The sequence below is a fragment of the Sylvia atricapilla genome, chromosome 8, assembly GCF_009819655.1.
Source record: "Sylvia atricapilla isolate bSylAtr1 chromosome 8, bSylAtr1.pri, whole genome shotgun sequence".
In the NCBI taxonomy this organism is placed as follows: Eukaryota; Metazoa; Chordata; class Aves; order Passeriformes; family Sylviidae; genus Sylvia; species Sylvia atricapilla.
In genome coordinates this window covers 16,290,706-16,305,423 of record NC_089147.1, presented here as the reverse complement: position 1 = coordinate 16,305,423, position 14,718 = coordinate 16,290,706, and the positions used below count along the sequence as shown (strand labels likewise).

At 38.4% G+C, this 14,718-nt stretch overlaps 1 protein-coding gene across 1 annotated transcript; it reads right to left on the bottom strand.

The window, feature by feature from the left end:
- Positions 1–1,919: 1,919 nt before the first annotated feature.
- Positions 1,920–13,806, bottom strand: CEP55 (centrosomal protein 55). The gene is made up of 8 exons (XM_066323831.1): positions 13,497–13,806; positions 11,413–11,700; positions 9,257–9,301; positions 8,359–8,497; positions 6,172–6,485; positions 5,103–5,174; positions 4,349–4,474; positions 1,920–3,864 (listed from the first exon to the last, which is right to left on the bottom strand). The coding sequence occupies exons 1-8, from the start codon at positions 13,677–13,679 to the stop codon at positions 3,658–3,660; spliced, it is 1,374 nt and encodes a 457-aa protein (XP_066179928.1). The 5' UTR covers positions 13,680–13,806; the 3' UTR covers positions 1,920–3,657.
- Positions 13,807–14,718: the final 912 nt, after the last annotated feature.

The following is a 14,718-nucleotide window of genomic DNA, read 5'->3' as shown; positions in this document are numbered from 1 at the left end:
TACCAAAGAACCAGACACCGTGGTGCTCTTTGTTAAAACAATGTGGGAATGATGCAGTTCCCAATAATCAGGAATTAAGTGACATCAAGTTGTGCTTGTGTAATTTATCTTGTTTTTCAGCAGGATAGCGATGCATGAGTGCAAATATTGATTTGAAGGAGTATTCTATGGTATTCTATGTCCACTTAGACTAGAAATTCATACAGACATAGGAATACCAGTAAATTTCTTGTTGAGAAATGTGAGGTTAAACTGTTTTAATGACTTCTGATGCAGTAGTTACTAATTTAGCATGTAGTGTTATTACATTAAAGAAGAGGAAGAGTGAGTGCAGAAGAACCATTGTGGCTTTTTTATTTAAATCTTACAGTGTCCTTTTTTCTCGCAGGTCTTTATGTGCCATTAAAAACAGGACTTCAAGGCACTGTGAGAAATCAGTGGCTGATGTCCCTGAGCCAAGACAGCCTCGCCTGTCAGGGATGGTTTAGGTAGTTATGTAAGTGTCCCCATAAATCTCCAGTGGTGGAGATTTTACAGCCTCTGTAAGCAATGTGTTTCACTGCTCATCTGCTCCAACCACCAGAAAGATTTTCCTTTTCTGTTGCAGTTTTGAACATGTTACTCTTCTCACTGAGCATTGGAAAACTTATTTTTCTTTCCTCTGTATGAAATTATGTCACTTTTCCTGTTTTTTTCTAGACTGCATAAGTCTAGTACTTCTATGAATTTGATCAGAAATCTGAAGGACTTCTACTACATTCATATGAGTCTGAATTGTTCTTGAAACACAATACTCAAAATCAACATAACCATGTGAAAGATGGTTATCAAAACTGAGACTAAAAGCTACAAGCAAGTAGAGTATTAGAAGCTGATTCATGAATCTGAGAAAAATAGCAGAGCTATCTGTCAGTTTTTATTTCACAAGCAGCTCTCCTTATGGAAAAAAAAAAAAGTAAGTGGAGTTTTAGCTGTCTTTTCAGCCACTCAACATTGCATCAAAACCATTTAATTTGCTGCTTAAAAATAACTAAGTGAAAGCTAGGATTTATAAATATGCTAGTATTGGTAAACCATTGTATTAGCCCCCAAGCTTCCCTTGGGAAGATAACAGTTTAAATAATGCAGTCTTTCTGGTAGGCTGAAATTCAGTTACTTTAAAGGGACATAACAGAAAAAGGCTCCTGAAATTGTAAACCCAAAGTGCTTGAAGTAATGAAAACATTGCTGTTACTTCCTACCTTACAAACTATACTCACAGCTAATTAATTCTTACCAGCAAGGCGAGCACATTAGGGATAAACTACTCTTTTCCACATACAACTAAAGAGAGGAGCAGCAGATCTCCTTTGTTAACTTTCAGATTAAAAAAAAAATTGAGATTTCTTAGCTTCTAAGGAATGGGAAAAAAGTAGTGATATGATCTGCATACCTTAGAAGTTTGAGTTTTATAGTTGGTTTTAGTTACGTGTAGGTGATGACAATAGTATTTGTGGGTCTGCTTTCAAAGTGAGTGTTTTACTTCACTAGAATGTCATTTTGGTGTTTTGCAACATATACCACAATAATGACCTGTACAAATTTATCAGCAAGGGTTTTTTTTTGTGCTTAGGTCTAATATTTATCAGGTAGGAATAAATCCATTGTTAAAGTTCAGAAAAGTGGAGTGAACAAAACTTTTTAAACATTATCGCATCATGAACTTTCTGAGTGTCCCTCTACAGTACCAGTTTCTAATGTGAAAGTGTTTTATACTAATTTAAGAAAGCATCAGAACTACTGAAGAGTGCTGACCTGTAGTAGGCAAACCTATTTCATTTATAATACATAAAAGATCAGGATCTCCTTTTACAGAAACTATGCTGAGTATGCAGCTGGGAATAGAATACTAGCTGATTAAGATGTTGTTAAAGACAAACTTAAACTTTCAAAAGTAGTTTAATTAGAGATTAAAATTATTAGGCTGCAATTAAAAGCATAATTATTATCTTGAACAAAAAGATTTTTAGAATATATGAAATTAAGACAATTTCCGTCATGACAAAACCTTGAGATTCTGAAGCAAAATTTCTGTTTAACTCTTTAGCTTATCATATCTTTGGTCAGAAAACCTCTTGCTAGCAATTGAGCAAATTGTCAAATACAAAGATTAGCCTGAGACATAGTCAGTGAAATTGAAACGTGGATAGAGAGTAGCTAATACAATAAATCTGGCAGATATTTCAGATATAAAGATAATACCTTTTAATATTTTCTGTCTCATGAACACTGGATTTAATTGAGAATAACATCACTTGATGCTATCAGTTATTTTCAATAACTTGGAAAACACCTTATTTAAGAGTAAGATTTAACCACCAGGGATTAAGGTGAACATTATGGGGTAAATGTGTGCAGTTTTGCAGCAAAGCACAATGGAGAAAGCTGATACCAGCCAGCAGAATCAGCAGGCCAGAGAAAGATACACCTTGGGTACTTGTGTGTCCTCAGCAAACCACAAACTTGTAAAATGCACAAATTTATTAATAACTTCTGTATCTTTGTAAAATTTACCCATTTTAATAATTTCCACGGAAGTAACTTCTTGTTGAGACTTCAATACATACGCAAGGAATAAAATGCTCACAACACGTTCAAGTTTACAGTCGGTGCTAGAGAAAAATAACACTGCAATTGCAAATCCATTAGGGATTTTTCTTTTGCCAGTTTTTAATTTGTTGCCAGAATTTATCATTAACTTGTGTTTTGTATTAATACCAAAATACAGTGACACTTCAAATCCACTACAGCAATTTGTTAAAAGCTGCATTTTGGGACATTTGTCAAATCTTAGGTTGAATACCTGACATTTTCCAACTTTAGCCTCTACAATAAAGAAGCAAAACAAGTTTAATTCAGCGTAATTCTATATCAGACATTTGAAAATGGCCTCTGACATTGTCTGAAATAGAAACTTTCTTCAGCACCAAGGAAGTTTATGTTTGCTAGGAAGTTAGTTTTCTGAGATTAGACCTTGGTCAGCATTTTAGTCGCCTCTGATGGTGGTTCAGGATAATCAGCTACTTAAGATCAACATTTTGAACATCAATCTTAAGCAGCAAAGATCTATCATGGCCCTCCTGACTTTTTATGTATCAAGATGTTGATACTTATATACACATACTTATAGTATATAACACATGTATGTATATACTATACACATATATACACACACCATGTATAAATAAATATATAGTGCACCTACGAGGGCCAAAAATCTTTTGCAGCTATTCTTGTCAGTTAAGGTACAAGCACAATCATCAGAATCCAGCAACCAAGAACGGGGTATGCTAAAACTAAAATATAGTCTGACACAATAATTGTGCTTTTACCATTCTTACATTTAATAGTGCAAAAAGAAAAAAATGTCAGTAGTTTGCTATTTAAAATATTCCTAATTCTAAAAAAATTTCTGTTTGCAACTTAGAAAATGCAGCAGCTGTTTTGTAAAAACATGAGGTAAAATACTGAGGCCAAATTATAATGTTAATACTGTTTTTGTGGAACTGAATTATTTTTTTGTCGTTTATACAACTGAAAAGAAAAAGCTTTAAAAGATCTTTTGCCAAGCATAATGGCAGCATACATAAAGCAAAGGTCAATAAGTCTATTTGGAGCTCAAGCTGTACAGAAGTCAATGTGTGCTAGTAATTCTCTGTGCTGGCTCGTTGGATATGGCACTTTACATCTGGGGCACTCGAGAAAACTTTCATCAAGGCAGCTGGAATGTTTCAGGGGAGGACTTCTGTCATATGTGGTCAGCTTCTTGTCTAATAGAGCCTGCAAATCTTCTTGTGATTCCATATGTCCAGGTTCCCGGAGTTTCTGGAAAAGGAGGAGCTTCACTGTAAGACTGGGGCATGCATGCACTGATCAAATACTGTAGGAAAATATATGATAGCACACAAGCCTTGGGTGTGTTACAGCACTAAGGACTGTGCCCTGTTCACCAGCAACAATTCTGAGTGGAAGCACATTGCAGCTTTGTCATGGTGCAACAGACAAAACTGGGTCACACACTGTGAAACAAAATACAGAATGTTCCCTGCTCAGCACCCTGGCTGTTCTGGGCCTCCTGCTGCAGTGCTCCTGCTGCGTGCATGCTGGAGAGAAAAGCAGTGCCTGCCTGCCTGGCACCAGCTTCTGCACCCTGGGGAAAGGGACATACAGGATGGAAGGACACTTACTCAATGCCTGAAATAAGATCCCAAAGCAAGAAGATGTATGTTTATGCAAAATCCCTGACTAAATCCACCTGCAATTCAGTCCATACACCTTATTCAGTCCATACATCTTATTCAGTACATACCAGAGGTTCCAGGCGGGTTATTTTCTCCTTGGCCTTGCGCAGCTCGTTGAGAACATGGTTCAACTCATGCTTCAAGTTCTGGCGATCAAGCTTTCCATTCTCTAAGTCTGTGGTGCATATCTGGATCTGGTAGCCCAACAAAGTGAAAAATTAAAGTCAAAGTTAGTACAAATTGGGAGGAATGATTCCCACTTATATATTTAAAGTCAGTTTTGCTCTGCAATAACATCTAAAAATTCGATTAAAAGGAAAATTTAAATGAAAAATTAAAAATTGCCGTTGCTTTCATTACAGTGAAGTTCACACATGCCCAGTTATTAAAATCTCCCTTAGCAGAGGAGCAGTTTAAAGTTATTTTGGTTGGAGGGTGTTTCAATTTCAAAGAAAGAAAATAGAAAATACAGCAATGCAAGTATTTTTATAACTGAATCAAAAATATATTACAAAACTTTAATTAAGTGATTAGTTTTAGACTGTTTCCTGTGCCTTATATGAGGCTTTACCTGTTGAACAAGTGATTATGGAGAAAATAGCAACAGGTTTGATCATACCCTCTTATCAATACAAGGTTACAGATCTTCCTCCTGACAGATGTGTCAAAATTTTTGAAAGCATCAAGAGATGCATGGCTGAATATTCATGCCTAGCATTGCTCTATTTAATATACTAGTCATTCTTAAATGTGAAGTTAGTCTAGAAGGACTTTATGCTTAACACAGATTAAATATCAGCACTTCAGCACAGAATTGTGTACCTGTTGCTCCAACAAAGTTATTCTTGTGTGTTCTGCCTCCTGTCTGACCAAAGATTTACGAAGAAGTTGCACCTACAAGGCAGATGAACACTTGCAACAAACAAGTTCCACATACAACAGTTAATAAGCTTAAAAAGAATTAATTTGTAATGAGATGGAAGCAAACTCTTACATTCCAACGCCAACAGAAAATGTATGCCCGTTATGCAAGAACCAAACTCCATTCAAATCACTACTTCCCCAAGGAAAACCCTAGTGAAAAATTATTATTGCACTGAGAAGGGGGAATGCAGGATGATGATATTGTTAAAAAAAAGTAACCAAAAACTGAAGCCTCCTAGGTGATTGCCAGGATGCTGACAAAAATAAACTCACAAAACCTATGTTTGCACTAATGTGATATGATGTTAATAAAAAGAAACAATACAATTTTTTTTTACTATAAGAGAACATGTTTAAGGGTCAGAATGTACTATATTCTAATCATTAAGTAAATGAATACATTTAAATATCCTTTGCTTTCAGCATGTATCAACTTTTATGATAATGCTGTTGTTTAGCTTCAAAAAATAAAATAAAATAAACATCTTTAAACTGGTTGATAAACTATTAAGCAGTGAGAACCAGCTTGTCTTTGGAGAGCTTAACTCTTGTTATGGTTTTGGCCTACTTTGGTATCTAGTAAATTTTATTCTCTTACTTCAAATATCAGTTGTATTTTAGCTGCCCTGTGACAGCAAAAATAAGTGGTATTCCATAGTTAGGAGCACATGACAAAATTAATTTTTAGATTTCCTGTTCTCATTTATTATTAGTCACAAGGAATAAGTCTACATTAGAATCAATTCAATATTTTCTCCCTTCTCTTTTGTGTCCCATTTATTTTGTGAAATAAACGAACAATGAAGTTTCTTGTTTAAACAATTCAGTTTTAACCACAAGGATATGAGTCTAGATCGATTTAAAGAACAGTTACCAGACAGAGGGATGGTCCATTGTGATTAACTATGAATTTTCATCTCTCTTGATTCTTTGCTATCATCTCACACCTTCAAATCCATCCACCTACCTGACATAAAAGATCCTCAGACTTCTCTTTTTCTTCTCTGAGCTGTTCCTTGATAGTTTCATTTTCTTGCTTTAGTCTTTGCGCTTTCTCTTTAATTTTATTTTCATTTTCCTGAGTCCTCATTTCAGCAACCCGTTGTGACTGCAATAAGGCATTTAAACTCATCATTTCCCTTTGAGTTTCTTCATATGTCTTTTTGAGTTCATTAAGTTCAGATTTCAGCTGGGTTATAGTACGTCTTTCAGTCTCAGGATCTCTCTGAGCAGTCAGTAACAGCTGGTCATAGTATTCTTGCTTTTCCTCTTGTCGATGACCTTAATGAGTCAGAAATAATTGAGTTAGTAATGTGAAAAAAAAACCCTCTACTTAAAAATCAGAGCACTAAATATTTAACAGTATTTTAAGACTTTTTAATAGAAATTGACCTAGTAGGCTATTGCACAGCTCAGACTAAAACTAAACTTTGGTTGAAACAGCTTTCAGTATTTATAATACATTAAGTCCCCTTACCAATACACTTACTGGAAAACACAGTTCTCCTGGGGCCTCATGCTTTGTATTGACATATGGGAATCTGACCCAAAGACACTGGATTCCTACTTGCACTTTTAGGCTCTATAGCCAAGCTGCTGGCGTTTCTCCCTCCCCAGAGATACCCTTGTGGATGTGACAGATTCTACACCAACCTTGTTGACCAAAGCCAGACCTTCCACTGTCTTCTGCAGATCATATTTTCCAAATAGTATGCCATAATTTACTTCTAAATAGCAATTATAAAGGACTAGAATAGTTCTTTTGATTAAAAATGCTTGCTTCTTGGGTAGCAACTATTACTTAAATTTAATAAGTAGGGAAAAATTAAGAGGCAGACTGCAAAACCTCAGGAGCAATACAAAATACATCTGGAAGCAGGAGGGGTGCAGAATTTCATGGGCTTTGCTGATTTTTTGCACTGTAAGTTTTGTGACTTTGATACTTTTCCTATTGAAGACTTGCACGAATTCTTCAAAGTGTAATTTACTAGGGAGAGTTTCCTGCTTTATTGTTCTCCTTCCCTCAGCTATGAACTGTTAGCAATACTCCTTTATAGGGTCATGACATCCTCAGAGATAGACCAAGATTTTCCTTGGAAAAAGTTTTCATACGTACTTTCAACTTGTATAGCTAGGGTCTTAAAAACTTGGATTTCTGCTGCTTCCTAGCTGCTTGAAGAGAGGAACTTCCTTACACCCTGACTTCAAGTCTCCTGGCTGCTTTTTTGGCAAAGCTTTGACTGCAGTAACTCTGAGGTACATTTCCTGGTGAGCTGAGTCTGCCTCCCTCTAAAAATACTGTTCATAGATTTCTGAACAGCACCAAAACAAGATTATGATGATATTTCACTGTTTCCCAGAAAGATTCAAACAACAATACGGAAATCAAGCCACTGCACATGAATTACTAATGGCAAGTCTGTGGGTATGCTCTTACTCCACATGATGCTAGTTCTCTCTAGTGAATTTACTTTGCAGGTCAGTTGCAGCATGTATGAAATTAATAATCTGGCAATAACAAAAGCAAGTCAATGCCTTCTGGTTCTTCTGCTCAATATGATTTTAGTTTTACTAATACTGAGAGGGTGTGCCTTATTGAGGAACTGCACCGCAAGGAAATGAGCTGGAGGTGGCGAAATCCTTATTGTGAAACACTGCTTTGGAGAGGTGCCAAAACCTATCACAGGCTTTCTTGCCCTTTAGCAACTGTTCAGGTGAGTAAAGAACATGGCAATCTTGAGTCATTTTTATAATATTTATTTTGAAAAAAGTAAATTTAAAAAAATCTGATCCACACCTAGCTAATAAATCCTTAATGCTTCCATTATGTCGACTGAAAGTGTACTTTGAAGGATGGGAGATGTACATCTATTTGCCTCAAGGCTTTCCACAAACAGAGAGGTTGCTAATAGAGTGTCAAGGCTGTTAAAAACCATCTTTGAAGTGGATAAGAACAGGAAGTACTGTTGGTCAAGTAACATAGCTAGATAACAGGAAGCAGAGAAATATTATTTAACAAAGTTTTACCATTAAGCAGCCAAAGTGTTGAGAGCAAAGTCTTGATTTTAAGTGTGCTACAATTCATTTTCTGAAAATTTGTTTTATAGATAATTATGGTTTGGGTCACTTGTGCAGGTAAAAATAAAGTTGATACCTTCTGAATTTGATTTAGATTCTTGCTGGCTGACTATTTCTGCCTTCTGTTCAAGTTCAAAGATCCTCCCAAGCAATCCCCTGACATATGCTTCCCGTTGCTGGTCATACAGTAGCCACTGCTGGTTTTTCTCAAGAGCCTTCATAAAAAGAAATAGAAGAACAACAAAAAAGTCTCTGGTAATTAATCAGTTTTTAAAAATATTTCTCTTATGTCTTTAGAATATTAGAAATTACATATAAGAGAGTTTAAAGATAAGCTAGTTAAGTCTGCTTCAAATTGTAGTAATCTGTACAATAAATAAATCAATCTGTCTTCATTTGGAAAGTTAATTCAGGATGCTGAGCATAAGTTAAAACTGCAGGAGTGGGAAAATTACTTTAAGAACAAAGGCTTTCATGAGTCATGCCTAAATTATGAAGAATTAACTTTTCAATCTCAATCATAAAATAAAATAAAAAATAACAGACCTTGAAAATGGAATAAAATAAAACTGTATCATTACAATTTCGTTTGTAAGAACAAGAACATGGACTTTTTAGCTGCTTGGCTTACAGACTTATTCAGCTTGGAAGGGACCTCAGGAGGTTTCTGATCACACCTCATGCTGTCCCAGACAGTGTCAGGTTCCTAGAGGCTCCTGATTTGTCAGCAGCCATTCTGATGTTCCAAGGAAGGTTCTTCAAAGGCAATGGAAATATTAATTTTTTCTTCTGCAAGTTTTTTGGTTTTTAAATTTAAATTATTGCCTTGTCACAAAATAATTGTAGGAATTATATTTTAGAGAGAAACATATCCTCTAAGGTCCCATACTACCCAAAAATGTACATGGTAATAATTTACATTCTTCTGCATCTCAATACAGATGGTATGTGCTTGAAATTTACAATAAACTTACATCTTTCAATTGTCTTTCAACTTCATTGCTGTTTGTTGCAGCTTCCTGAGGACAAAGAACAACTTGTTAGTGTTGTTTAAAATAGATGGCTAAAACAGCAAAGCTACTCCTGTACAACTACTAATCTCACATAAATAGCACAAGAATATTTTCAGAATTAAAACAGATGCATTTAAAAATCAAAACAGCTGTGCCTTTTGTGTTTAAAGATCTTTATAGTTGGTTGCTGGGGTTCTTTTTGAAGGATCCAAGTTTTGTAGAAAGCCATTTCATGTATTTAAAATAGACTCTTCTGCAAAATATGGGACAAATATTTGCATGGAATTTATCCCATAAGTTTGCAACTCATAGTTACTTTAAAACATTTCCTAAGGAAACCAAAATGTATTTTCTGCTGAATTGCTGTCTTGGAAGTCCTGAAGGGTGTTCTGCAAAAAGCTTTTGAAAAACAAAGACATTTAAGGGTATTATTTAAGTACACAAGGAGAGGTAAATGTTTCTTCTGCTTTTGTATCCTCATACGTATGACAATGACCCAGACATACAGGAGTTGTTGGGGAAAGCCAGAGACCTCGATGCCTCCCCGGGATTCAGAAAGACTGAACATCTGGGAAATCATGCAGGCCTCTCTGGAAGCACAAGGACAAACTGCCTGATTTTGTGAGACCTGATCCCCAGTACAGTAAGTATGACTTAAGTACATGTATGAGTAGGAGAGTTCTGGAGACCCATCTAAAACTGGAGGAATTAATTAATTAATTAATTAATTATAGAATTTTGAATGCAATTATTAAACACTTCCTAATAAAAATAGGGTTTAGAGACACTGAACTTGGTTCTATGAACATCAGAGTCCTGCCTTGGTAAAAACATTCCCAAAATTATGTTATAAAATTGTTTCCATTTCAGAGCTAGTATGCCACCTAGCAGTTTCAAGTAGGGTTGCTAGACTTATTTTCAAGTTCTCCAAGACATCCAGTCAAAACATCGTTGTCCTCTATTGATAAATCAGTTAAAATTTTAAAAGAAAACTATGGTTTTAAAGTAATACATATGTTGGTGGTTTATTGACAAAAATATCATACAATATACATTAATATATGATATTAAGTCATGTATATTAATATCATATAATACACATGACTTAATACACATTTTAACACTTCTAATGAAGTTCAAAGTGACTTAAAATTTAAAATAAATACATTGCATTTAAAGTGGTATTTCTCAATAAACTGCATTATTAGAAGTACTATATATACATGTGTTATCATTCAAAAGCAGTAGGTGAAGATATTCTGTTATGTATTTGGCTATAGCAGAATTTCTAGAAATTGCACAACTCCCATGCAGAGAGCAGGGCACCAGCACCATCTGCAGGTCAAAAGCTGGAAAAGAAAGACAGTCGCCTATTTTTAGGCACCTCTACCTAAACAACTTCCCTGTGCTGCTCTGAGATACTACTGCATTTTCCAAAGAACATTAGAACGGGGCAGGGGAAGGGAAAAACAACTGTAGAATCTTTAATGGACTTGTAAACACTGCCAAGGATTGGAACCATACCTATTGACCACTTCACGTGAGAGGAGAAACTCAAGACTCCTGTCCTGTGTCTCATTGAAGAATTTAAATTTACCACGTGTGATGCCCATCGAAAGTAAAGACAGTTAGTTTTAACAGCTGAGACACAAATGAGGATTCACAGGAGCAAAGAGAAGAAAGATATTCTCATGACTGAAGCTGAATTAGGTGAGGAGCTTAGTTTGTATTTATTAGTGGCCCATGTATCCTATCACTGCTGCCTTCTCACTCTGTGTGTTCACTGAGCACAGAAGTCTGAGAAGAGCACAGTGCCTAAGCACTAAGCAACAGTGGATCATCCCCTGTAGTATCACAAGTCACACTACCTGTGTGTGAACTTGAACAAGTTGCAATACAGCAGGAGAGAATTCCCTCCCCAGCTGTGTTACCTGAAGTGTGTTTGACTCTTCCTCATTTAGAGTTCAATCTGGATACCATCTCACTTCATACAAGAATATTTCAGCATGCAACACAGCTTGTAATAAAATTTTAAAAACATCCTATTTTATAACAGGTATTGGTGCTTAGTGGGCACAAATTACAATTTGTAATTGCAATATTTCTTCAGTGCTTACCTGGGATGCCTGAGAAGTACTACTGGCTTTGTTCTCAAGATCAGAGCATTTTGCCATGGTTGCAGATAAATTACCTTTTAACCGGTTAATTTCTTCTGATAGAGAACAAAGTAACTGTTCTCTCCTTTCTGCTTCCTTTGTTTTTTCCTCTAGTTGATTTTGTAGTAAGGAAACTTCACTATTCTTGGTTTTCGATCTCAGCTTGTCTTTCAGGTTTTGGATTTCTCTGTCCTTCTCTCCAAGAAGATGGCTGTATTTTTCTTTTTCTTTCTCAAGAGAAAGTATTTTCTAAATGAAACAGAACAAAGGAATAAGTTAGTCTATGCATCAAATGCTTTAGCAAGTTTACAGTAGTTTGAGATGATCTGAGCAGCAGGGTCTAGTGGAAGGTGTCTCTGCCCATGGCAGAAGGGTTAGAACTAGGTGATCTTTAAGGTGATCATTTCCTACCCAGCCCATTCCATGACCTTATGATTCTATGATGCTCACTTTCAAAGTTCTCTGTTAGCCTTTAATTAGCTGAGAGCATTACTTTTAACTCAAGGCAAACAATACTGCAGCAATCATGTGAAATATTTCAGGTGATAGTAAAACCAGTCTGAAATAGATGAAACAAAGAGAGAATGCAGAGAACCAAGTTTCAAAGACTTGGTTGGTACTCAGTTTTGCATATGAATAAAGATCACTACAGTATTGGAACCTTAAAAGCAGTATACAAGAACTCCAATACACTCCAGCAAAGAGTGTATTATATTAATATATTTCTTAGCACATTTGGTAGCTTTTGGGAAGCAGCAGAGCCTTCTTGCAAACTACATGACAGTGAGTTACTTTAACGACTTATTATAATAAAGCATTATAATAAAGCATTCAGGAGAAGGATCCTGTTTTCCAAATTATCTGTCCCTGTAGTTTCAAACTGTGCTTTAGTAGATATTTTCAACATGCACTCTTTTTCCAGTAGGCCCCCAGCAGAGGTAATCATTACACAGAATTAGTACTGCATTTCCGATGCCATGGGGGTCTGCATGAACTGCAGATGTGATAGCATTTAATTCTGCTGAGAAAGGCTGGTGTTGAAATCTGCATGTTGAGATCAAGTCATTACAAAGAGAAACTGAAAGTGAATTTGAGAGAGCCTCATTTAGGGAGTGGTTGAACACCCACTGCTCACTAAAATTAAAATAGTGACACCAAAGAGTATCCAGTATATCAAACGTGATGATGATTTTCCACCTGTTTTTCTGAGTTTATAGGAAACCAGTATTAAGTAACCAACACCAAGCAAACAACAAACATCAACAGACTCAGCAAATACACTAAGGAATTTAGCCAAAACTGTACATAAGCTGTGCAGCCATGCTCATCCTTGGCTTAGGACTTCTCAACTGATGCTGAGCAGAGCCTAGAAATATTAGTATGTCTAGTCTACTTTGGTTGTATCCATTTCTAGAGTCTATCTAAAGCTTCCTCGTCCTTCTGGGAAGCCTGACAGCCTGTGACTAGATCACCTATTAAGTCTTGAACTTCTCTCTTTGCAACCACAGGTTTACCTCGAGTGGAACAGTCATACAGGCATACAGATGTTTCAATACCTTGCAGTGCCTTAGTTTCTGCTCTTAAGCTACAGAGGAAGAATAATATAGCGGCCTGATTACAGTTTCATTTACCTATAGCTGAGTGGAAGCTTAATTCCATTCAAACAAAGACTCTGCAATTTTTGGCATGTTCTTAATCAAACCTTTGCAAATGTACAGTTCTTTGCAGGAAGTACTTAAAACACTTCTCTGAGACATGTTGTATTGGAGACGTGAGGGCAAATCTTAATGGACTAACTGGCACCTCTGGCATCAAGTCTTTGTATTTACCAGCCTTGTCAGGGTGTGATTTTACGAGCTCAGCTGTCACTGAAAAATATCTGAGAATGAAAGCGTGAAACTAAAAGTTTGTCTAAACTGCCTAACACTACAAAACCAGTCGTGACCTGAAAAGTTTTGAGAGGAAAGGTGGGGCTCCTGCTCCCGAGGCCGAGTGCCGTATCCGTGGGACACGGCCCGCGCTGGCTCGGGGAGAGCCCGGCTCACCTGGAGGAGCCCGCTCCTCTCCGGGTCCGTCATTTTGCCTTTGTCTGCGGCCGCTTCCTCCACGGATTTTCGCCGGGCAGCGCCCTCCCGCTCACCCTTGTCGAGCCCACTGCCAGCTCTGGAGTTGCCAGACTTTAGGCTCCCCTTGCCAATAATTCGATCTATGGCGGTCTTGGCGATCATCTTTGGGCGCCTGTACAAACCGAACGAGGCGCTACGGAACAGCGATCCCTTCCAGGGGGCACGACAAGGCTTCCGACAGCTGGAGTCGAGCGGAGGTTGCACGGGCCTCCCTGGATCCCGCGGGGCTCAGAGGAGCAGCGACACGGCCCGGGGACACGGCCCGGGGTCACGGCCCGGTGCGGGGACAATGCCCGGTGCGGGGACACGGCCCGGGGACACGGCCCGGTGCGGGGACAATGCCCGGTGCGGGGACACGGCCCGGTGCGGGGACACGGCCCGGCGGCTGCTCCGCCCGGCGCCGGCCCGTGCCGCTTCCGGGAGTTTGAATGCCGCGGCTCCGGGCCGTCACTTCCGGCCTCTCCGGAAGGCGCCCGCGGGGCGGTGGCGGCAGGGGCGGTGGCGGCTGGGGCGGTGTCCCCTCGTGTCGCCGCCCCGTCGTGTCCCCGCCCGGCCGGTGCTGTCCCCGGCGGGTGTCAGCGGCGGTGCTCGGCCCGCAGCGCCGCGGGAGCGTGGAGCGGTGCTCGGGACGGGTCGGCAGGGCCCGCTCACTGCTGTCTCTTACGTGTCTGTGTCCTCGTTCCTCCCTGCACACCGGTGGTTTTCTTCTCCAGAAATCCTCTTCATCTATCCCAAATCTAATAAATTTAGAAATTACAAAGTAAGCTAGGATAGGTCTCGTGTGACCGTGTAAAAATAGGCTGAACTGCGCTCAGCTGTGACTCGTTTTGCTCCATCTTTCTGGGTTGCCCGCTCCTCTCTCCTTGGGGACGCGGGGTCACTTGTGGCGCTGGCAGCGTGAGCCTCACGGGTTTTTACATCTGTTCACAGCTGAGAAAAGCTGAAGCTGAGCACGCGGGAGCTCAGAGGTCTTGTGCTTGTCATGTAAGTGTTACCTAGTTCATGTTACCGGAGTATTTGTTAAGATAAAACATTTATATGCCTCCAAACAATACAGAGGGTCTTGTCACTTTTCATTTTTGCACGCGTTTCCTTATTACTTCTTAATTTTTAGTTATGGATACATATTTCAATAATTCCT